The 23,658-nt window shown below is 41.2% G+C and overlaps 2 protein-coding genes and 1 long non-coding RNA gene across 5 annotated transcripts; 1 reads left to right on the top strand and 2 right to left on the bottom strand.

Annotated features, from left to right (window-relative positions):
* Positions 1-6,550: 6,550 nt before the first annotated feature.
* LOC115206042 (transmembrane protein 199) lies at positions 6,551-8,767 on the bottom strand. Its single transcript, XM_029772587.1, has 6 exons — positions 8,177-8,767; positions 8,010-8,083; positions 7,837-7,926; positions 7,651-7,693; positions 7,419-7,531; positions 6,551-7,331 (listed from the first exon to the last, which is right to left on the bottom strand). Exons 1-6 carry the CDS (start codon positions 8,358-8,360, stop codon positions 7,218-7,220), a joined length of 618 nt encoding a protein of 205 aa, XP_029628447.1. The 5' UTR covers positions 8,361-8,767; the 3' UTR covers positions 6,551-7,217.
* A 1,719-nt stretch (positions 8,768-10,486) lies between these two features.
* On the bottom strand, positions 10,487-13,121 carry LOC115206044 (uncharacterized). Of its 2 annotated transcripts, XR_003880731.1 has the most exons (3): positions 13,089-13,121; positions 11,170-11,232; positions 10,487-10,872 (listed from the first exon to the last, which is right to left on the bottom strand). It is a non-coding gene; the product is annotated as an uncharacterized LOC115206044 (long non-coding RNA). The 2 variants fall into 2 exon arrangements; XR_003880730.1 differs by lacking the exon at positions 13,089-13,121 and having other exon boundaries at positions 11,170-11,243.
* On the top strand, positions 12,488-23,329 carry LOC115206043 (polymerase delta-interacting protein 2). Of its 2 annotated transcripts, none has more exons than XM_029772588.1 (11): positions 12,488-12,713; positions 18,024-18,105; positions 18,426-18,523; positions 18,608-18,707; positions 18,823-18,898; positions 19,165-19,272; positions 20,060-20,205; positions 21,012-21,038; positions 21,202-21,327; positions 21,564-21,643; positions 21,998-23,329. In XM_029772588.1, exons 1-11 carry the CDS (start codon positions 12,532-12,534, stop codon positions 22,110-22,112), a joined length of 1,140 nt encoding a protein of 379 aa, XP_029628448.1. In that variant the 5' UTR covers positions 12,488-12,531; the 3' UTR covers positions 22,113-23,329. The 2 variants fall into 2 exon arrangements, with proteins under 2 accessions (XP_029628448.1, XP_029628449.1); XM_029772589.1 differs by having other exon boundaries at positions 18,030-18,105.
* The last annotated feature ends 329 nt before the right edge of the window (positions 23,330-23,658 follow it).

The raw sequence follows: 23,658 nt of genomic DNA on the forward strand, positions 1-23,658 counted from the left end.
CTTGTAATGCTTTTTGTATGAAAGAAAATCTTAAATTAGAGCTCCAATTAAGCAAATTAGGCATTTGTGATTAATCTGATTAATCGACAAATCCTACAATTAACTTGATTAAACGTTTTTGTTGTTTGCTGTCAAACAACAAAAACGTTGAATCAAGTTAATTGCAGGATTTGTCGATTATATATATTTATTTAAAGGTCTTTAGTAATACTTTAGCAATAAATGCACACATTTGAGGACCAACATATGATTTGATTATTTTGCATGATCCCTTCACATAAAAGGAAAAAAAGGAATAGGGTGGGCAAGTCAATTGAAATCATTACTAATTGGCTCATTAAAAAAGAAGACATGTAGTTGGTTTTTGTACAATGTGTATTCCTCTAAACCCTTCCAGCTTCGTTCAGAAATGTACATTTTAGGATTTGTGTACGTTGGTGTATTTAGAGCTTTTCTCAGAAGTTGAACGGCTGTTCATGGGAATGGAAATCGATCACTTGGCTAATTGACTTCAATACACAGGAAGAAAAAGTGTGAAACCAGCCTTTGAAGTTGCTAGGCTTTTTCCTGTGTAAAATAATAGTTAGGCTATAGTTTACTTTTCGTTCATCCTAACAGCAAATGGAGGGCTAAATAACAAATATGACTCTCGCAGTGAACATGGTAGGATACATTAGGCCTATGTAGATTGACTTTGTGCGTCCAACAAGGTCTGCCTGCCCTGCGCTCTAACCTCCACGGCGTTCCTCTTCGCAGTCGATTGCCCTGGGATGAGATCTGACAGTCTGACACAGGGAGTGTCAGACAATAGCGACTGCGGAAACAGCGGGTTTATACACCATTGCTGCTTTCATCTGTTTCTTGTCAATTCGTGGCAACGTCACCATCTGCAATTCAGGATAAGAGAGGTGGGCACTAGGCTCCACTATAGGCCTATAACACCTGAACGTGCCCAGATTAATTTGGAGTGGGCGGTATGGGATTGAGATGGGAGTTCCCGCTATAAGAGGGCACCGCTACCCAGCACTGAGCGCATCATTTACGCATCAACAGACCGAGCTGTAGAATTATGTCTCTCTTCATCAATCATGAATTCACTGCACACAGACTGACTGACCAGAAAGAGATGGATTTTACAGCACATTTTGGAGTCCAAGGTCAATGTAAAGGTAGGCTATGTAAATAGTTTTCAAATGTTCAGGCTGTAGCCCTATTCGTAAAAGCTTACCATCAACGTAAAAAAATGTTACAATAGTGACAGTTATATTTGTTTATTGACTTTTATAGTTTCCTTTAGGATTATTTTATTATGAATAGCATTTATTAATTAAATTGTCAATATTCTGTCTAGAGTTTGCCTAAAATAAATAGAGCACAAAGAAACAAACAAAAACAAAGTCATAACATATAGAAAGATATCCATTGATATTAACAGAAATGCAGATGAAACGAAAACGAAAACATACGGTACATTTCGTTTAATAATTGTCTTGAATAATTTTATAACGCTATACCGGTATTTTGGACTGCTTAAATAATCATCAATGAACCATATGTCTGGCCAATTTCTCACATGTTTGGTTTTTGTTGTTGTTAAGACGTAAGGAATTACAATGGACTTTCATCACCCGAACCTGAGAGAAGCGGGTGTACAGAGGGCCAAAGGAAGCGCAAAAGAACCATCTTCAGTCGCGCACAACTGTCTGAGTTGGAACAAGCTTTCGCTCTGACGCCGTACCCAGACATCACTCTCCGTGAACGCTTGGCCACACATACGCATCTAGCAGAAAGCAAGATACAGGTTTGTGCAGTGATTATAACTAAACGTGAGTTATTTACACTTTCTGTATATATCTATGCATTTAGGCTAGAACAACATATTTACCTGACTCTACTCATTGTTCATAGGTGTGGTTCCAAAACAGACGGGCACGAAGTATCAAGAGTGGAAGACTCACCAAATCAGCTAAGCCTACTTCTGGAAGAGGAGGTGACACGTGCCAAGCTATCCCAGTGGTCCCCTCCCCTGGTCCCTCCTTCACTCCAACCAACACTACTTCTGGAAGAGGAGGTGACACGTGCCAAGCTATCCCAGTGGTCCCCTCCCCTGGTCCCTCCTTCACTCCAACCAACACTACTTCTGGAAGAGGAGGTGACACGTGCCAAGCTATCCCAGTGGTCCCCTCCCCTGGTCCCTCCTTCACTCCAACCACAATGGGGGAGATGTTCCGACCAGACCAGATTCAGTGCGACGATGGTCAGCAGTTCTACTCCGACTGGATCCGTCTCTACAGCAACCCTGTGTCTCATACGCCTACACCCGTCTCCCCAAACCTGGCAGAATCCCTACTGTGGGAGGAAGACCGCCGATCTCACTTGGGATCTCTTGCTACTACCACTGCACCCATTGGAAGGCAAGCACACTCCACACGGCCATACCGGGATGGGTTCAACCAGCCCTGTGTGGGCACTTCAGGGTATAGGAACTTTAATCTACAGACTCTAGCTGGGTCACAGGTCAGATATGGTCACCAAACCTCAGTGGACCAGGTTGTCCCCTCCCATCCACAGCAGATGTACTGGGATGTGACACAAGGACAGGGTCATCATCCTCAGGTGGGCCCTCAGACCTCCATCGGATACATCTCAGACCTGATCTATAATGCTGCTATTGTCACCAACTTCCTGGAGTTCTAATGTCCTGTCCCTGCTTACCTATAGCCTTGTTGTCCCAGCTCTGGTGGTGCTGTCTTGCCATGAGTTGGCAAGACAACACAAACAGATGTGTGACCACTAGGCTATACCACTTGCCCAATACAGTACCTTCAGAAAGTATTCACACCCTTTGACTTTTTCCACATTTTGTGTTTCAGCCTGAATTCAAAATGGACTAAATATTATTATTTTTCTCATCCATCTACACACGATACCCCATTTTAGCAATTTTATTGAAAATGAAATACAGAAATATAACATTTACATAAGTATTCACACCCCTGAGTCAAAATACTGTATGTTAGACTCACTTTTGGCAAGGATTACAGCTGTCTTTTTGGGTAAGTCTCTGAGTTTTGCACACCTGGATGGTACAATATTTGCACATTATTCTTAAAAAAATTCTTTAAGCTGTTAAATTGGTTGTTGATCAATGCTAGACAGCCATTTTCAAGTCTTGCCATAGATTTTCAAGACGATTTAATTCAAAACTGTAACTAGGCCACTCAGGAACATTCAATGTCATCTTGATAAGCAACTCCAGGCCTTCTCCTGTGAATTTGTCTCCCGGGTCTGTTGGAAAGCAGACTGAACCAGGTTTTCCTTCAGGATTTTGCCTGTGCTTAACTCTATTCTGTTCCTTTTTATCCTAAATAAAACTCCCTAGTCCTTGCCGATGACAAGCATACCCATAACATGATGAAGCCATCACCATGCTTCAAAATATGAAGAGTGGAACTAAGTGATGTGTTGTGTTGGATTTACCCCAAACATCATGCTTTGTATTCAGGACATAAAGTACATTTCTTTGCCACATTTTTAGCAGTTTTACTTTAGTGCCTTATTGCAAACAAATGCATGTTTTGAAATATTTGTATTATGTACTGGCTTCCTTCTTTTCACTCTGTCATTTAGTTTAGTATTGTGGAGTAACTACAATGTTGTTGATCCATCCTCAGTTTTCTCCTATCTCAGCCATTAAACTCTGTAACTGTTTTAAAGTCACCATTGGCTTCATGCTGAAATCCCTGAGCAGTTTCTTTCCTCTCCAGTAACTCAGCTAGGAAGGACGCCTATATCTTTGTAGTGACTGGATCTATTGATACACCACCCAAAGTGTAATTAATAACTTCACCATGCTCAAAGCGATATTCAATGGCTGCTTTTTTATTTTAGGTGCCCTTCTTTTCGAGGCATTGGAAAACCTCCCTGGTCTTTGTGGTTGAATCTGTGTTTGAAATTCACTGCTCAACTGAGGGACCTTACAGATAATTGTATGCGTGGGGTACAGAGATGAGGTAGTCATTCAAAAATCATGTTAAACACTATTATTGCACACAGAGTGAGTCCATGCAACTTATTATGTGACTTGTTGAGCACTTTTTTACTCCTGAACTTGTTTAGGCTTGCCATAACAAAGGGGTTAAATGACTCAAGACATTTCAGCGTTTCATTTTTAATTAATTTGTACAAATTTCTAAAAACATAAATCCACTTTGACATTATGGGGTATTGTGTGTAGGCTGTAACACAAGAAACTGTGGAAAAGATCAAGGGGTGTGAATACTTTCAGAAGGCACTGTATGTGTGTTGTCTGTCTCTCCACATTGGCAGAATTTGTGACCAATTGTAACATTGTTTGTTTTTATTTTGTTGTTAAATGTGTGAATCTTATGTCTTGTGTCTTTCATTAGCTTGTGAATAATCGTAATAATCGTTTACTTCATCCAAAGAGGAATACATTGATTTATTTCACCATAGTAATGATTGACTAGAAGTTTAATATGACCTTTTTAAAACAGTTAAATAACATAATATATAGTTACAGAGATAGGGTTACCTATAGGATAGCCCTCTCATAGTTTTATTTTGTAGGGTCTTTGATGGACAAGCAGCTTTCTGCTGAGTACAAGAGGACCCATATGCATTACATAATGTAACGCTACATAGTTGTTTTCTGAGGTATTTGTATTCTATCTGACATAGAATCATCTCTCATAGACCCATTTGGTCTGTTATTCATTCTAGGCGGATTTGATTCAACATTTAATGTTTCCAGGGAGTATTATCTTTCAAAATATCCTGATTAAAATGATTTCTTGTGGCAAGATACCATGACAGAAATAATTATTTTCCAAATAAAAACACTTTTTTCCAATAATATGGGTTGGACAGAGAAAAAAATGAATAATAAGAAATATATTAAAACTGAAGCTCAGCGTCTATCAGCTTACCAGCTCTTTAATTCTAGCTGGGTTTAAGGTCTCCAGTGAAGTATTACATGTGAGTAATACAGTCAAGATATGACAAGAGCACTATGACAGTTCACCCCAACCTGCTGGACAGTGATCTCTCCATATCATAATAATCTTTAATACCAAATAATCTTTCAATAAACCCTTAATCTGGGTGTCAAATCTCAGATCTTTGAGATACTTTTTTTTATATTCCAGATGTAGTTACATCCTTTAATCTTTCAACTGATATGAAAGGAAATTGTCCAGAGATGTAGTATAGGTGGGGGGGAAATCATAAAACAAGCCGAAGTCAGATATCGTATTAAAATGATTTGGAATCACGAAAAGAGATATGTGTTGTCATGGAAGGGATTTAAGTACTACACAGCTCCTAGGGTAACTGTAATTGGTTTGTTTGTGGCCTGTAAAATCCATCTTGCTCACTAATTCACCTCGAAACAGATAGGTGCCGATTGGCAGTTGAAGACAATACTGTCTGCCACATCTGGAAGCAGGTAGCTGGATGCTCGAACAGGCTTCCCCAAACTCGGTCCTGAGGCCTCCCCTGGGTGCTTTTGCCCTAGTACTACACAGCTGATTCAAATAACCAACTCATCAAGCTTTGATTATTTGAATCAGCTGTGTAGTGCTAGGGCAAAAACCAAAAGGTTCACCCAGGGGGGCCCCCAGGACTGACTTTGGGAAGCTGGCTGGAATAATATCTTCACTATTCATAAACAACCCTATTCTCCAAAGACACTGCCTGTGAGTTTTTCTAGCCCAAGTATAGGCTACTACTGATTTGTAAGTCGCTCTGGATAAGAGCGTCTGCTAAATGACTTAAATGTAAATGTACTGGCATGAATAGAAGTGATAAGCCTTTCATAATGTGAATGTGTTAACTGTACTCAGTCTGATGTGAGACAATTGTTACTCAAAGTTTACCACTTGCCTCAATTTACTGTAAATGGACAGGTACAATGGACAAAAACAACTTTATTTTATTTCCAATAGAACATGGAATATCCCTAATATTACCAGGGCTAATAAGATCAACGTAAGGGTAAAGTGGGACTTATCAAGAATTGTTATGAAGCAGCTCAAAACTTCAAGCCTAACCATAGAGGGGGGTTTGTGTACACACACACACACACACACACACATTCAAGGGTTTTTCTTTATTTTTACAATTTTCTACATTGTAGAATACTAGTGAAGACATCAAAACTATGAAATAACACATGGAATCACATAGTAACCAAAACAGTGTTAAACAAATCAAAATATATTTTATATGAGATTCTTCAAAAAGACACCATTTGCCTTGACTACTTTGAAGAATCTAAAATGTATCTTGATTTGTTTAACACTGTTTTGGTTACTATATGATTCCATATGTGTTATTTCATAGTTTTGATGTCTTCACTATTATTCTTCAATGTAGAAAACAGTACAAATAAAGACGAACCCTTGAATAAGTAGGTGTGACCAAACTTTGGACTGGTACTGTATGTGTGTGTGTGTGTGTGTGTGTGTGTGTGTATGTATGTATGTATGTATATATATATATTTTTTTTTTACATTGAACCAAACTGATCTTAGAGTTTGTAATTACATGGCCGCAAATTTTATTGAGAAGACAAACAATATTGACTAGACAGAAACACACTGAAGGAGTGTAAAGTACAGTATGAATAAACTATTGTATGAAAAAATCCCTCCTAGTAGGAAATTATCCTACATGTTCTTTTAACAGGTCCTATAAAAGCTAAATGGATGGAAATAAATAGATAAATATCCCAACTTGTTCAGTGCACATTAGTAAATAAATGAGTTGGGAAACACGGAGTCAACATCATCATGATAAAGCAACGATGGTAAAGCACAAACAACATTTACATCTGGGTCACATTCAAGATCTTCACTCTAATCCGTTTTCAATTCATGAATAACGTTGGACAATTCTTATCACTAGTTTTGGGGTTAAGTCAAAGCTGTACATTAACTTCCATTCAGGTAGCCTAGCGGTTAAGAGGTTGGGCCAGAATCGGAAAGGTTGCTGGTTCGAATCCCCGAGCTGACTAGGCAAAAAAATCTGTCTATGTGCCCTTGAGTAAGGCACTTAACCCTAATTGCTCCTGTAAGTCGCTCTGGATAAGAGTGTCTGCTAAATGACTAATGTAAATGTAACCCCTTTGATTTCCGTTTTGAAGTCCACAGGTGGGTCAGGTAAGGGCATAGTTCTCCAGCAATGTGTTCTGTTGATTAGAACACGAACTGGTGCGATGGTTCTCCTAGCTCTCCCTCCATGGTCCGTACCAGAACATACAGCTCTGCCAGGCCAACTACGGACGCAGCAATCACAGCAGATATCACCCTCTGAAACACACAATCAAACATGTCAACAAAGATACTGATTCTTAAACAGGGTTTTGAAATGTGAGGGATCTTTGTATGGATTCTTACCACCGCTGTCTCTGTGAAGAGGTATTGACTGCCAAGATAGGAGCAGGCGAACGTCGCCACCACTGTCACTAGGAAGTTTAAGACCGTCACAACAGCAGCTTTGGCTGAGCGCACTAGACACACACACACACGTCAACATTAGAGGAGGGAGGGTTGAGGAAAAGGTAGATGGAGACAATAGTGACAATCTTAAGAGACTATTTGCATGCAAACGTTTGAAACCCATAGTAACCTTCTCTCCCAAAGTCCGCCAATGTCTCCCGACGATTCATTTGCTGGGGGGGGGGGGGGGGAGAAGTACTCGCATGAATCAACAACAACCAAAACACTAAACGCTATCATATATTTAGGCTGGCTGCCATGTGTCAATCCAATACCTACAGTAGGCTACATGCTGAGTGTGGACTGTGCAATTCACCTGAGTGTTTACATTCCGTGTGATCCTGTTGTATTCTTCATTGGCCAACTTGGCTCTGATTCGCTGCAGACGAGCCACGAGCACAGGGTTCTGTCACAAAGAGGGTGTAACGCTTTAGTGTAGTCCTCATGACGGAGACCAAATGAATAACCATACACCAAGGTCTCACTTACTCTGGGGGGCGTTTCAACCTTAGGCAGGTGCAATGAGCTGTCCTCCAACAACTCATGAAGGTAGAAGGGTTGACCTGAGAGGAAGATAAAGTACACATAGGCTAGTACTTAATTCGTGAAATGTAAGACCTTTGCAACTATGTTTATATAACTGTGTTTATACATACCATTGTCTAGCAGACATTTATGAAGTTTTCTTGCAGTTCTGAAAGACAGAGTTGATGGTTGCTTCTGTTGAAGAATATCTTCCAATTCTTTCTGTAGTTCTGTTGGAACTGAAGCCTCATCCTTCTCCAGCAAGTCTCTTACCCTCTCTCGAAATGTGTTTCCAATCACAAATGACGACGCCATTCTCTATAGCTAACGTTAACTATCAGATTTATGTAGTTAGTTACAATGAACTGTGCTGACAAGTGGCTGGATTAGCTAGTTGTTGTTCGCCCGTAGCTGGCCGAGCAGAGTTAGCCAGATGATCTAGCTAGCTACAAGTAGAGAATGCTCTGGCTACAAGTATAGCTAACAACGTTAGCTAGCAAACCTAAGACCAGGAGCAAACGTTGGCAGTTTATACACATGATCCATTCCCAATTCTTCACAAATGGATACATTCAGTATTAATCTAATCATTGTATCAACTACGCATTTTAAATTGTCTGATAACGATGAGAGTTTAGCTAATTTTAGTAACTAGAAGTAACGACAGGAGAGAGAAAGCTGTCTTTGAAGCATCTATGTTCACCTTGTGACAGGATCTGACGTACGTAGCTACTTCCACAAAAACAAATGTTTTTTAAATATTGTGTTACTGAACCTTAATACATTCAAAATATTCAGTATCAACAGAAGTGTACGTCATTTTTATTCCTTTTGGTAGTGGAACTTCTATCTCTAGATATTCTGAATAATGTAAATCCACATGGCTTATCCATTTTTAACAGAGAAATCTAAATGTCCCAACTGGCTGGTGTCTTTTTTAAAGACAAAGACCTGGTCGTCCATGCTCTTAATGCTATCACTGCACACTCTATTGCATCTGGATTAAAACGTTTCTAAATGTGAAATCTTATGTTTATATGACTCTGATGATAAAGAAATAGAAAAATATTCCTGTACAGGACTGTGTTAAATATTTAGGAAAACATTTGTCAAAAAAACAGACAACGTATGAATTGCTCTCCTAAAATTAAGAAAACCAAGAATATATTTAATAATTGTCTACAAAGGGATCTTTCTATACTTGGGAGAGTACTTCTGTCCAAGGCAGAGGGACTGTCTCGCTTTGTGTACCCCTCATTATCTTTATTTGTAAATCCTGCTACTTGTAAAGAGATCAACAAGACCTTTCTTGACTTCATCTGGAAAAATAAGTCTCACAAACTAAAAGAGTCAGTCCTCTCAAATAAAAGAGCTGGAGGAGGTCTGGAAGTGTTGGATTTTGTTGACATAAATAACACTTTCAAGATCAACTGGTTGAAAATATGTTTGATCAATACAAAATCAATTTGTTATTTCATTCCAAACGATGTTTTTAATAAGTTGGGAGGTCTTCAATTTTTACTGAAATGTAGTTATATTCCTGAAAGATTACCCGCTAAATTGGCTAGGTTCCACCAAAACGCTTTAATGTCCTGGAAAATATGTTTCCTGCACATTTTTTCCCCACATAAAGGTTTTTTTGTGTAATAATTCAGATATAAGGAATAAGTAATTGTTCTACCCCAGCTGGCATGAGAGGAATATTGACTTTGTTCTTTATGCTTTTGACAACAGGGGTAATATTCTTGCATATGAACAATTTATAACATTGAATAAGATTCCAATACCTTTCAGAGAGTTTATTTCTGTGATCAAAGCCGTTCCCAGTGGTCTAACTACACTAATGAAAACTCATCTTAGCTTTGGTAATGATCACAAAGTAATATTCAGTGAAAGTTAAGGAAGTTATTCAAAAAACAAATAACCTGTAATTTTGTTCTCAGAGCGTTAATAAAACCTCCCAGGAAAACTTTAATAGAACCAGAGTAAAACATTCTCAGAACCTACCTACAACCTAAAAATAAACGTTCCCTGAACAGGCAAAATGTTCACTTCCGTTCTTAGAATGTTTAAAAAACATTCAGTTTTACCGGTACGGCAACTTCTGGCTTTGTTCCCAGAACCAATGGGAAACCAAAAACGTACCTTCTCACAACTTCCAAGGAATCAAATTTGCTAGCTGTGTATCTTTTCAAGTTATTGTTTTAGAACCCAAGCTCTGGAAGGTATAGCTTGTTCACATTAAAAGGTAGTTCTATTCTGATCCTTACAAAATAAGGAACACGTGTTTTCGTGACTGATGGCACTTTTCTAAAATTCTATGACATTTTCCATGATCAGACACTTTATCCAGATAGTAAATTAAACACCATCTGCACCTAAAACAATTACAGAAAGCACTGAGTCTTACATATGATAAGGACAGACATACACAAGTAATATAATATCCATAAACAATAACTTTATTAAAAGAATAAGGTTAGGGGAATATATTGTCTCATTCAAACCTGAAAACAAAGTGCAAGTTAGGGCCTACATTACTATCATAACCATATACATTAGGAGTTAGCAAGACCCGGCTAGAGGGATCTGGGACCAGGCTAGAGCATTTCTACGACCTGCACCACCAGTTAAGCATGTATAGCAGCCACCTCTGTCAGCATCAAACTAGAAGGGTTAGGGGGGAACCAGTTCAGCTGCTTCTCTGCCAGTCGATGTTCACCTGTCTGTCCTGTGTATGTGTGTCTGTGTCTCAATCTCATACTCTTCGTCCTCAAGTAGCTCCTCCTCATTTTGCAGGCCTTTCATCAGCGATGACCCTTTAGCACTTAAGAAATGGGATCATGAATGTAAGGGAATTGTGTAGCTACAAGTTATCAACCTGTTTGCAAGGTGACAAAGTCACTTTTTAAACCCCCCAAAACATTATTTTTTTTTTACATTTTAATATCTGACAGTCCATAACTTAAATATTTATGCTCATGAATGCCTGTAATTAGTAAAGTCACAAACCAACCAGATAGACTAGGCAGGATGATTTTGTTACCAAACTGACCACAAAGACTGAGCTTTCATAGTCATGTGATATATTATCAAAAGATTAGGCAATACAAAGACCAAATACCCGAAGTGCTGCTTGTACATCCTCATTGATTCACTGGTGAAGAAGAGGCAGGATATTTTTATGCTGAAGACAAATTCCAGAAAAATAGGTTAGAGTTAAATATGTATTAATTCTAACATCTCCTGTAGCTAGTTATTGCCTGTTGACGGCTGCAACAGTATTTCAATCGAGTACATGCTTAACTGAATGAACAACAGAAACAGAATACAATATGGACATGTCTTAATGAGGTACGGCCACGTCTCCGATGAATGCTGATGACAGATGCTGGTAACCCTTTGCTGGGAAACAGAGTGAAACGCTTAAGTTAAACGATTAAGTTAAATGAGCTTTCAGACCAGCCTTCCTGATTGAACTTTTGCAAACTACATTAAAATTCACAGAGGTTGCCTGCTCAAGACTTAACCTGCTTCCAGCCAAACTAAGCACTGGCAATGCAGACACACAATAACTAGCTACATTGTGAATACGGAGATAGCGTAACTATGCGTTCAAACAGGGCTGCAATGAAAACGAATGGGCATACAACTAATTATTATCTTCAAGCTTTCAAGCAAGACATGGCAATGGACAAATTGCATCTGAGAAAAGCTGAAAAACGGACCCCTTCTGGCGCAAACTTTATTTTGTTCCGTGTTACAACGTATTGTACGTAGTTTATTATAGAAAACAACGACCTAGCTATACTTACTGTGTAGACAATGTAGCTAGTTACAGTAATAATAGCCTGTTTGCAGTGGGGGAAAAAGTACCCAATTGTAAAAGTTAAAGTCTCCTAGCAAAATACTACTTGAGTAAAAGTCAAAAAGTACTTGGTTTTAAATATACTTAAGTTTCAAAAGTAAATGTAATTGTTAAAATTAGTACATTGAGGTAGAAATAACACTCTGGAATTGTGTGTGACTGCACTAGGCCTTTAAATGGAGATACTTTATAAACACAAGAGTACCTGATGCTAAGGTTAAACTTTTTAGGCCCAGTGCAGTCAAAAACACGATGTTTATATATATTTCCACACTATAAGGTTGGCATAATACTGTGAAATTGCGAAAATTATGATAGTGGTGGTATCAATAGACCAATAAGAAAGATTTCCAAACCTCCGCCAAAAACAGCTCGTTTTCAATTTTCCCCTCCCCACTCAGAACACTCCCAGACAGTCCTAGCTAAATTCTTGCTTGAGAAATGTCTCTTTGCCAGGAATATTTTTGACCATTTTAATTGAAAATAAGTACAGTATTGTTACCCAGAAAGTATTTGATATTGAGATAAAAACGGCTGCATTGGACCTTTAAATCAACTTTTTAATTCGCCCGCTTTTATACACGTCAGCCGCGGCGTGCTTGTGCAGAAGTAGGAAAGATGGCTGCTTGTGCAATACGACGAGGCTTTCTGACTACTGTCAGTAAATACAACAGGAAACACACACATAGAATATTGAGTATTATTGAAGGGAGTAGTGGAGTTGAGGTGAAGAGACCCCGGTTACCGTGTTTAGCATGTGGATTGCCCAACATTCAGCAGACGAGGTTTATGTCGTCACGGTAAGGGCTACCTTCTAAGCTAATGTGACCTAGCTAGCGAACGTGAGTTAGCAAGTTAGCTAGCCAGTTCGTCCACTGTCTTGAATGATGCATCAATAGCAGCCACGTTGTATTCCTTCTCGCATTCATGCGATCTCCTCTTTCCTTAGCTTGTGGACTTATATGCACAACACATCAGCTGTATGACCAGGCGGAAAAAAACCAGCCTACATCGTTTTCACCATATTAGCTAAAGTAACGTCAAAGTCAACATAGCTAATAGAACAAACGCGTTAGTAAATGCGATACAATCATGCAGTAACGTTAGTGTACAGTCAGTAAGCATTTACACCAGTGGGCCCCGGTGGAAATAAATTAGTAATACCAAAAGCTTACCTTGACTTGGAAGACTTCCAGTGTTGTGTTGGGAAGTCGCAGCCAGCTAGCTAACATAGCATTCCCCTGTTTCAGTAGGCTAAACCAGCTAGCTGCATTTGCTAAGTAAGTGATGCGTCTCCATCATTTTGGAAGAAATGTAATGTATTTGTTAAACTATTGTCTTTCTCTCACTTTGAGTCAACTACTCACAACATTTTATGCATTGCTAGCTAGCTGTATCTTATGCTTTTAGTACTAGGTTCATTCTCTGATCCTTTGATTGGGCGGACAACATGTCAGTTCAGGCTGCAAGAGCTCTGATTGGCTGGGGGACGTCCTCTGGAAGTTGTCATACTTACTGTGTAAGTCTATGGTAGGGGGGAGAATCATGAGCCTCCTATGTTTGGTATTGAAGTCAATGTACCCAGAGGAGGACGGAAGCTAGCTGTCCTCAGGCTACACAATGGCGCTACCCCACAGAGTGCTGTTGAAGCTACTGTAGACCTTCTTTACAAAATAGTATGTTTTAATCTGTTATTTGGTGACGTGATTATATTTAGTATATTTTTATCTAGAAAGTATACATTTAATATTTTACCATTTTAATTTTTATGAAATTCACTGAGGATGGTCCTCCTCTAAGGAGCCTCCACTGATACACTACTGTTCAAAAGTTTGTGGTCACTTAGAAAAGTCCTTGTTTTCCATGAAAACATAAATGAAATTAGTTGAAAAATGAATAGGAAATATAGTCAAGATGTTGACAAGGTTATAAATAATGATTTTGAATTGAAATAATAATTGTCCTTCGAACTTTGCTTTCATCAAAGAATCCTCAATTTGCAGCAATTACAGCCTTGCAGAACTTTGGCATTCTAGTTGTCAATTTGTTGAGGTAATCTGAAGAGATCTCACCCCATGCTTCCTGAAGCACCTCCCACAAGTTGGATTGGCCTGATGGGCACTTCTTACTTACCATACGGTCAAGCTGCTCCCACAACAGCTCAATAGGGTTGAGATCCGGTGACTGTGCTGGCCTCTCCATTATAGACAGAATACCCGCTGACTGCTTCTTCCCTAAATAGTTATTGCATAGTTTGGAGCTGTGCTTTGGGTCATTGTCCTGTTGTAGGAGGAAATTGGCTCCAATTAAGCAGCGTCCACAAGGTATGGCATTGCAAAATTGAGTAATAGCCATTCTTCTTCAAGATCGCTTTTACACTATACAAATCTCCCGCTTTACCACCACCAAAGCACCCCCAGACCATTAGATTGCCTACGCCATACTTGACAGATGGCATCAAGCACTCCTCCAGCATATTTTCATTTTTTCTGTGTCTCACGAATGTTGTTCTTTGTGATCTGAACATCTCAAACTTAGATTCGTCTGTCCATAACACTTTTTTCCAATCTACCTCTCTCCAGTGTCTGTGTTCTTTAGCCCATCATAATCTTTTCGTATTGGCTAGTCTGAGATATGGCTTTTTCTTTGCAACTCTGCCTAGGCCAGCATCCCGGAGTCGCCTTCTCACTGTTGACGTTGAGACTGGTGTTTTGCGGGTATTATTTAGTGAAGCTGCCAGTTGAGGACTTGAGGCGTCTGTTTCTCAAACTAGACACTCTAATGTACTTGTCCTCTTGCTCAGTTGTGTACCGGGGCCTCCCACTCCTCATTGTATTCTGGTTAGTGACAGTTTGCACTGTTCTGTGAAGGGAGTAGTACACAGTGTTGTACGAGATCTTCAGTTTCATGACAATTTCTCGCATGGAATAGCCTTCATTTCTCAGAACAAGAATAGACTGACGAGTTTCAGAAGAAATGTCTTTTTCTGGCCATTTTGAGTCTGTAATTGAACCCACAAATGCTGATGCTCCAGATACTCAACTAGTCTAAAGAAGGCCAGTTTTATTGCTTCTTTAAATCAGAACAACAGTTTTCATCTGTGCTAACATAATTGTAAAAGGGTTTTCTAATGATTAATTAGACTTTAAAATTATAAACTAGCTAACGTAACGTGCCATTGGAACACAGGAGTGCTGATTGCTGATAATGGACCTCTGTACGCCTATGTAGATATTCCATAAAAAATCTGATGTTTCCAGCTACAATAGTCATTTACAACATTAACAATGTCTACACCGTATTTCTGATCAATTTGATGGTATTTTAATGGACAAAAAAATGTGCTTTTCTTTCAAACAAGGACATTTCTAATTGACCTCAAACTTTTGAACGGTAGTGTACGTACAGTTGAAGTCGTAGGTTTACATACACTTAGGTTGGAGTCACTACAACTCGTTTTTCAACCACTCCACACATTTCTTGTTAGCAAACTATAGTTTTGGCAAGTCGATTAGGACATCTACTTTGCATGACACAAGTCATTTTTCCAACAATTGTTTACAGACATTATTTCACTTATAATTCACTGTATCACAATTCCAGTGAGTCAGAAGTTTTAAATGACTAGAAGGAGTCCGACCGCAATTGATTTGATTGTGCCAGGCCGGGCTCAGACTGCGCTGTGTTAAATGACAGCGGTTGACTGCGTGACTATTGCCCGTTGTGGGTCTCTCCTCCATGCTGCCGGGACCACCACAGAACATCAACAGTGTCTGTGTTGCTGAAGCTCTAACATAATTACAGCCATTTCTGACTGAAAAGTTCTGTTACCGAAATCCCACATTTGTTTAGGAAAAACATTCCATATTCCCTCACAAGCAAAGATTAAATACTGCTGAATTTGTGAAATTGTTTATCCGACTTGTTGTGAGGCTTGGTGCTCACGGAATCAGTAGGCTATTAAACAAACACTCAAACAGGCAACAGAAGCAGGATCTGTCATATCTGTAGATGGATGATTTATAAAGTCAGGCACATTTTAACGTTAGACTGTTGGTTAGAGACCTAATTAAGTTGGCATTTCCTCTCTTCACTTTTCTTAGACAATGAAAGCAAGGGCTGTTTTCTCGTCTCTAACTCCACTCCTGCCTCCACCGCATTGTTCTCAACACCGATATGCTGGTTAACTTTGCTTCTATGGATGTAGCAACGTGGTCTAGGAAAGGTGCCAATTCAACAGCGCACTGATGGGTTTCAGAACCACGGACAGCAACCGCTATCCAATGCTGGAGAAAGTGCATTTCTTATAAAATATTATTTGCACCATTTGTTCATACGTAATATAACCATATACAATTTCACTAGCACGTCTTAGATTGATGGACCGTGCCATCCTTACGGCCCCAACAGTGGATCAGTCCACTCACAGATGTCTTGTACACCATGATTTATTTGTGTTACTGCTCGACTAAAGAAATCTCGGACGACCAACAGCCTATCGACCGGTTAACTAAATGGGGGTCAGCCCTAGCTGCAAGCCTGGTTGTTTTCAGACAGGTCAAAGTGGGAGTGTAGTAGAGGTCTTCTCATGTCCTAAAAGTTGGCTCCGGGACCCGAGAACAATCGGACCCAAACCTGAATGCACCCGACCCGTACCCTAATGGGTCTGAGCCTAGACCAGACCCAATTTGGACCTGAGTGACAAAATTACATTTATCAGCCCTGTTGCTTTTCTGGTTAACGAATAGATCTTTATATGTTGGCTAGGCTTTCTATAAGTCAATAAATGAACTTTATTAGTGTGAAATACATATGCTATAGACCCGACTATAGCTCTATAGCTCTGTATAGCCTATCAGCTGTAGTTCCATAGACTCAATGACAATCAAACAGGACCTGAAAAGTTTGAATTTTGGACCCGGGCCCTCTCGGGTCTCCGGTTTTCGGGTGAACCTGTGAAAACCTCAAGAGTGTCGACTTACATAGACACTAAGCCACCTATCTAGGAAAAAGTGACACTGGAACACTAGTAGGAAGTTGGCAACATATTTGGCCTATATTAGCTAGTTCACTTTTTGTTTGAGTGGAAGAACGTAGAGAGCTTTAGACCCATCTACAACGCCTGATCTACTGTTGATTACATAAGAGTGCAGGTTGGCTTGAGCCAGCACAGTAATGAGTCCTATTTCTAAACGTAGAGGGGGTGGAGGGCTTGGGGTGACATGGACCCCACCATGTTGACATGGACCCCACCATGGACCCTGCATTTTTAACAATGTATTTGTTCTGGTATTTCACCAACCTGGTTGTTTTCTTGTCAGCACAGGTATTATAATCCAAGGGTCAACCTCTGCCAGTAATCCCCAACATAGCTGATGAACACGCAAGCCTTTGGTCAGATCTCTTCCATATCATCTGCCAATAATATGGATATCTAGAAGAGCCACGCAAAACTAAATCCCCCATCTATATCACTCCCCAATGTTTTGAAGAATAGATCTGTCCAAGTACGAGTGACTTGAACACAGCCAGCTGTTGTTCACAATACCTTATTGATATAATACTGCAAAGGGAATGACAAAGATTAGACTTGGTATTTATGTTTGTTGAACTTTGATAAATCTAGGTGTTTTATTCAATTGGTCTGATTTTTGAGATGAAGCTTCAGTCCAAGGGGGACGACTGAGATGACATGTTGTGTGTACTAGGTTCCATTTCCAAGCTGTTACAACACTTGGCTATGTGAGACTAATGTAGTTCTACAGTGTGATGTAAGGTCTTCTTGGGTCCAAAAAGTTGGACCCGAGGACAATCCAACCCGAACAGACCCGTTCATAATAAAAAAATATTTAAAATAGGCGGACCAGAGAACGATCGGACCTGACTACAACCATACCTAGACCCAACCCATACACTAACGGGTCCAAGTTTAGACCAGAACCAATTGGACCCAAGTGACAAAATTATGTTTATCAGCCAAGTTGCTGTTCTGGTTAACAAATAGGACCTGGGTCGAATTTCAGGTATTCCGGTTCGGGTGGACCCGTGATGACCTCTAGTGTGATGTGATTATTGTTCCTGGTTGTCATAGTGTGGCCTGTGTTTGGCAGGAACAGGCCAGAGGGGAAGGTTCTGGAGACGGTGGGAGTGTTTGAGGCGCTGAAGCAGCACGGCAAATATGAAACGGGCCAGGTAAGAGGGGCAGCACAATGCGGTTTACCCACCCAGACCAGAACTATTGGTCAGCCCCCATAACCATAATTATCTTTTGCCTCGCTGTCCTAGATTTAAACATTAGGGGGTGGCTTGATTCCTCGACACAGATTATGCCTAATCTTGGACTGAAAATAGATTTTTCATTGAGCTTGCTTTTTAGTGTAGGACTAGTCATAATCTGTGTCTGGGGAACTGGTCCTAGGTGAATGTACAGTAGGCCTAGCCTATACTGTAGTTGCCTTTGTCACAAAGGGTGTTTCCAACCTCAAGTCTGTTCCTCCATGTTCTCTCCTCAGCTCTTCCTTCATAGTGTGTTTGGCTACAGAGGGATCGTGTTGTTCCCCTGGCACGCCCGTATCTATGACCGAGACGTCATTCCTCCCATGTCTGACAGGTGCGTATAACATCTTCTTAGAAGTGTGTTTTAATGGTGATATATTTTTTTATAAACATTTTTACACCCATGTCCCGTCCTCAGCAAGCCAGAGCCTCCTGGTTCACACGGGTCAAAAGAGGTGAAGGGGAAAACTCATACTTACTACCAGGTCCTGATCGACACGCGGGATTGCCCTCACATAGTACGTAACCTCCGAACACCACCAATGTAATGCCATTGTTCTTGCTGACTAGGCCTAAATGATGACATATACCAGACTGCTAGTCTTCTAGTTGTTTCTCCTGTTGTGTTGACAGTCTCAGAGGTCTCAGACAGAAGCAGTAACGTTCCTGGCGAACCATGATGACAGCAGAGCCCTCTATGCCATTCCAGGTAAACAACACATGACCCGCTGCTCCCTGTGAAGTAAATGGCTACGTGGTTGGATTTCTTTTCAAACGGGACAATTTAAATTCTCCCACCACCCACAAAAATGCGTTGAGTTCTTATCAGGAAATGGCACTGTCAGTGTGTGTGAATAATCTTGGCTGCCACGTTATTTTGTATAACTAACCTAGTTACTTCCTTGTACTACTTCTGTCCCTGCCAGCCTCCCTCCTGACTGGCGTTTTGCCTGGCTGTCAATGTGTGTGTTTCAGGTCTGGACTATGTGAGTCATGAAGACATCCTGCCCTACAACTCCACAGTGCAGGTCCCCATCCAGCACGAGCTGTTTGAGCGCTTCCTCATGTTCAACCCTGACAAAAGTAAGTTCTAGCCACTCGCTGCTTTCCAGTCTCCACCTGTCATTTCATTGTACAGCATAGTACACACTGAGTGTACAAAACATTAAGGACACCTTCCTTATATTGCGTTGCACCCGTCTTTGTCCTCAGAACAGCCCCTGTTTGTCGGGGCGGGGAGTCTACAAGGTGTCGAAAGCGTTCCACAGGGAAGCTGGCCCATGTTGACTCAAATGATTCCCACAGTTGTCAAGTTGGCTGGATGTCCTTTGGGTGGTGGACCATTCTTGATACACATGGGAAACTGTTGAGCGTGAAAAATCCAGCAGCGTTGCCGGTCTTGACACAAACCGGTGTGCCTGTCACCTACTGCAATACCCTGTTCAAAGGCACTTCAATCTTTTGTCTTGCCTATTCACCCTCTGAATGGCACACATACACAACAAAAATCCTTCTTTAACCTGTCTCCTCCCCTTCATATACACTGATTTGAAGTGGATTTAACAAGTGACATCAATAAGGGATCATAGCTTTCACCTGGTCAGTCAATGTCATGGAAATAGCAGGTGTCCTTCATGTTTTCTACACTTGGTGTACATTTCCAGTAATTTTTTGGAACATTCACAAATTCCAACTTCTTCCAACTTAAACATTCAGTAATGCTATAAAGTGTTCAAATACTTTTTTTAAACATTCACAGGTACTGTGAAGTATACAATATATCCAGTTATTTTGTGGGCATTCACAAGTGTGTGTGTGTGTGTGTATGCATGTGTTACAACTGTGTAAACTGAGCATCCTGTGTGTCCAGCCACCCCAGCTCCCCCGTTCAGTGCGAGGGACACTCTGAAGGCATGGCAGGAGAAGAACCATCCCTGGCTGGAGCTGTCCGACGTGCACAGAGAGACGACGGAGAACATCAGGGTCACCGTCATCCCCTTCTACATGGGCATGAGGGTAAGGATGATGTCGCTGTTTGGACTATGAGGTGCTTTCTCAAAAATCTGCCCTCTCCTTGTAGCTTCTTATTATTTGTTATTTTGTGATATCCAATTGGTAGTTACAGTCTTGTCCCATCGCTGCAACTCCCGTACGGACTCGAGAGAGGCGAAGGTCGAGAGCCAAGCCGCACTGCTTATTGACACACTGCTCGCTTAACCCAGAAGCACCAATGTGTTGGAGGAAACACCGTATAACTGGCAAGCGAAGTCAGCTTGCAGGCGCCCGGCCCACCACAAGGAGTTGCTAGAACGTGATGGGACAAGGACATCCCAGCCGGCCAAACCCTCCCCTGACCCGGACAACACTGGGCCAATTGTGCGCCGCCTCATGGGTCTCCTGGTCGCGGCCGGCTGCGACACAGCCCGGGATTGAACACGGGTCTGTAGTGACTCCTTTAGCGCTGCGATGCAGTGCCTTAGACGGCTGCGCCACTCGGGAGGGCCCCTTGCCACTTCTTTTTATTGCTCTGATCTGAAAGAACTGACCAGGTTCTTCCACCGTATTGTTTTCCCCTCGAGTCTTTTTCAATCTGTGCAGATGAAGGGGAGGACAGGTTAAGACATTGAGAGAAAGCCTCTGTTTTAATGATGTCAGTTGCTATCAAATAAATATTATACCAGGTACTATGAGCTCTTTCCATAACTCAACCCTTTCAATAATGTTCTGCTCGTCCCTGAGTCCTCCCACTCTGTCGTGTGATTCTTATGATGATCTTGAATCTGCCTGAGCACAAAGAATAAATACAGTATTTTCTTTCTCAGGATACTCAAAATTCTCATGTGTACTGGGTAAGTAGCATTTGCTTTTTTACAATTCCCTGAAAAAGGACAAATCATTGAAACTTTTACCAATGTATGATGTAGGCCTCGTATATCCAGTCAAGGGTACAAATGTAGACTGTAAGAACGGCGACATAATGTGTACCCGATGCTTATATGGCGTGTGTGTCAGTGGCGGTACTGCATCCGCCTGGAGAACATGGGCAGTGAGGTGGTGCAGCTGAGGGAGAGACACTGGAGGATCTTCAGCCTGTCAGGCACCCTGGAGACGGTCCGAGGCCGGGGGGTCGTAGGTCGGGTCAGTAGTACAACTGCCAGCACACAACGGAATTACAAACTCTCAATGGCTGTGTCTGAACCTTAAGACAATGCCAAAATACTTTCTTCCTCTGTCCTTGTTTCCTCAATTCCTCTCCAAGCTCATTGGATGAGAGCATCTAAGGTCAGAGGAAGCATGTATTTGAAACAGCCACTCATACAGTATGCTACTTCCACGACTGAGTAGAGGCTATAACCTATGGTTTTTGTCTCCAGGAGCCAGTCTTGTCCAAAGAGCAGCCAGCCTTCCAGTACAGCAGCCATGTTTCCCTTCAAGCACCCAGTGGACACATGTGGTAAGTACTTCTACACACAGTAACATGTTGGAGCTGCATTATTAACATGAGTTAAGAGAATTGCAGCAGACACCGCAGTACCTGAAATGCAGGTTTATGGGTGTTCTGGTCTGAGAATGACTTAATAAACTGGTCCTTGCCGTAAACATAAGCTGGGGAAACATTAAAATATTCATTGAGGTTTGAGTGAATCTTGCACAGATTTACAGGCAAGTAAACAAACGATCTAAAACACAGACGGAAACGCAAGAGTAACTCGAGCTTTCCAACATCCAAAAAAATAACATCAACCTTTCTCCCATTTTAGTACAGAGGTGTGATGGTCACAATTCTAATGATGCTCTCTCTGTGCAGGGGGACGTTCCGCATCGAGAGGACGGACGGCTCCCACTTTGATGTGCGCATCCCCCCGTTCTCCCTGGAGAGCAACAAGGACGACAAGGCTCCTCCTGCTGGCTACACCTTCTGAGGCAACGCAGCAGGAACAGGGCCACATCCCTCAGCGCAGTCTAACAGCCAAGCCATCCTTAGGAACGGATCATAACCCTTCCTCTGCTACTTTTCCTCATTGAGATTAAGAAAAGTATTTAATCGAGCACATTGAAGTTAGATTTTCAATGAAAAGGGACAAAACATGTCCTCCCAACACTGTTGTATCTAATGAAAACTTCAGCTTTTTAATGGAAAGGAGAAGGACAAGCGATCCGTCAGAGGTTGTTGATTTGAGATCGTTCTGCATAGGCAGAATGACTCGGTGAGCACTGATGGTATTAGCTTGTATTGTTATGAGTGGGAATAAAATATGCCAATTGTTTATCTCAGCCTTAGTTGCTTGACCCAGAGGTAGACGTCTGAAGCCAGGCTCCCTTGTTGTATTTTATTGGTGTTTTTAAGTAGCTCAAATTAGCGGACCCGGTGGGAAACCATTTGAAAGGACTTTACTAAATCCAAATAGAACGTGTCCAGTAGGAGCCCTACTCTTTGAGTCCTCAGTCAAGTCTAGACCTCACGTTGCTCTCTGATCTATAGTGTTCTGCAAATTCCTCTGTTTGGCTTGTCTGTCACTTCTGTGAGCCTCTGTGATGGGGCCTGTGGTGAAACTTAGAAAAGGGAACGAGAACCCGGGGTCGTGTCTCAAATGGCACCCTATTCCCTATAAAGTGCACGGCCCTGGTCAAAAGTGGTGCACTGTATAGGGAATAGGTTGCTGTTTGGGATGAAGCCTTTGAATGTAATAAGAAAGTGAATACAGGAGAAATGGTGACCCACGTTGATGTTACCAACTGTAGGTTTGGCTGATGTGAGGGCCGGGTTCAGAAGGGTGCAAATGTTCAGTTTCAGATAGAAATGTCATGCTCAGAACAGACATGGTTCCTCATTCGACATGAGAGAATCATGTCTGTTCCACACAATGCATTTATGGGAACATTTCATATTGTTGCGCCCTACTGAATCTGACCATGGTGTGTGTTGGTGAGGGAGGTGTCTGTGAGACTGACTGGCTGCTATGCTGTTCTAGTCTGTACTATCCATCCCTTGAGTTAGTTCTGTGGGTTGACGTCTCAAACTTATATTTTGCCTTGTTAAAGGAGGAAACTAACTTTTTGATGGGTGATGTGAAATTACTATCTAATGATTGAATGATGATCTGTAAAAAATAAAGTTGTAAAGAAAAAGAAACATCAATTTCAGAGAGATTGTCCATTTTCTGATTGATACGGTGACTGTGTGAGTCTACCGCAGGGTTTCTCAAACCCGGTGCACGTTTGGTTTTTGCCCTAGCACTACACAGCTGATTCAACTAACCATCAAGCTTTGAAAAGTTGAATAAGCTGAGTAGTGTTAGGGCAAAAACCAAGGACAGAGTTTGGGAAATGCTGGTCTATCCTTGCAGGAGAGTGCGGCATTCGGCTGACGCTGCAGCTGAGAAATAGAGCTGTGCGCACTCAGCGTATTAGGACAGCACAAGGTCATTACCCACCCCCCACCCTCTTTTTGTTCATCTACAAACCTCA

This window comes from Salmo trutta, chromosome 13, assembly GCF_901001165.1.
Source record: "Salmo trutta chromosome 13, fSalTru1.1, whole genome shotgun sequence".
In the NCBI taxonomy this organism is placed as follows: domain Eukaryota; kingdom Metazoa; phylum Chordata; class Actinopteri; order Salmoniformes; family Salmonidae; genus Salmo; species Salmo trutta.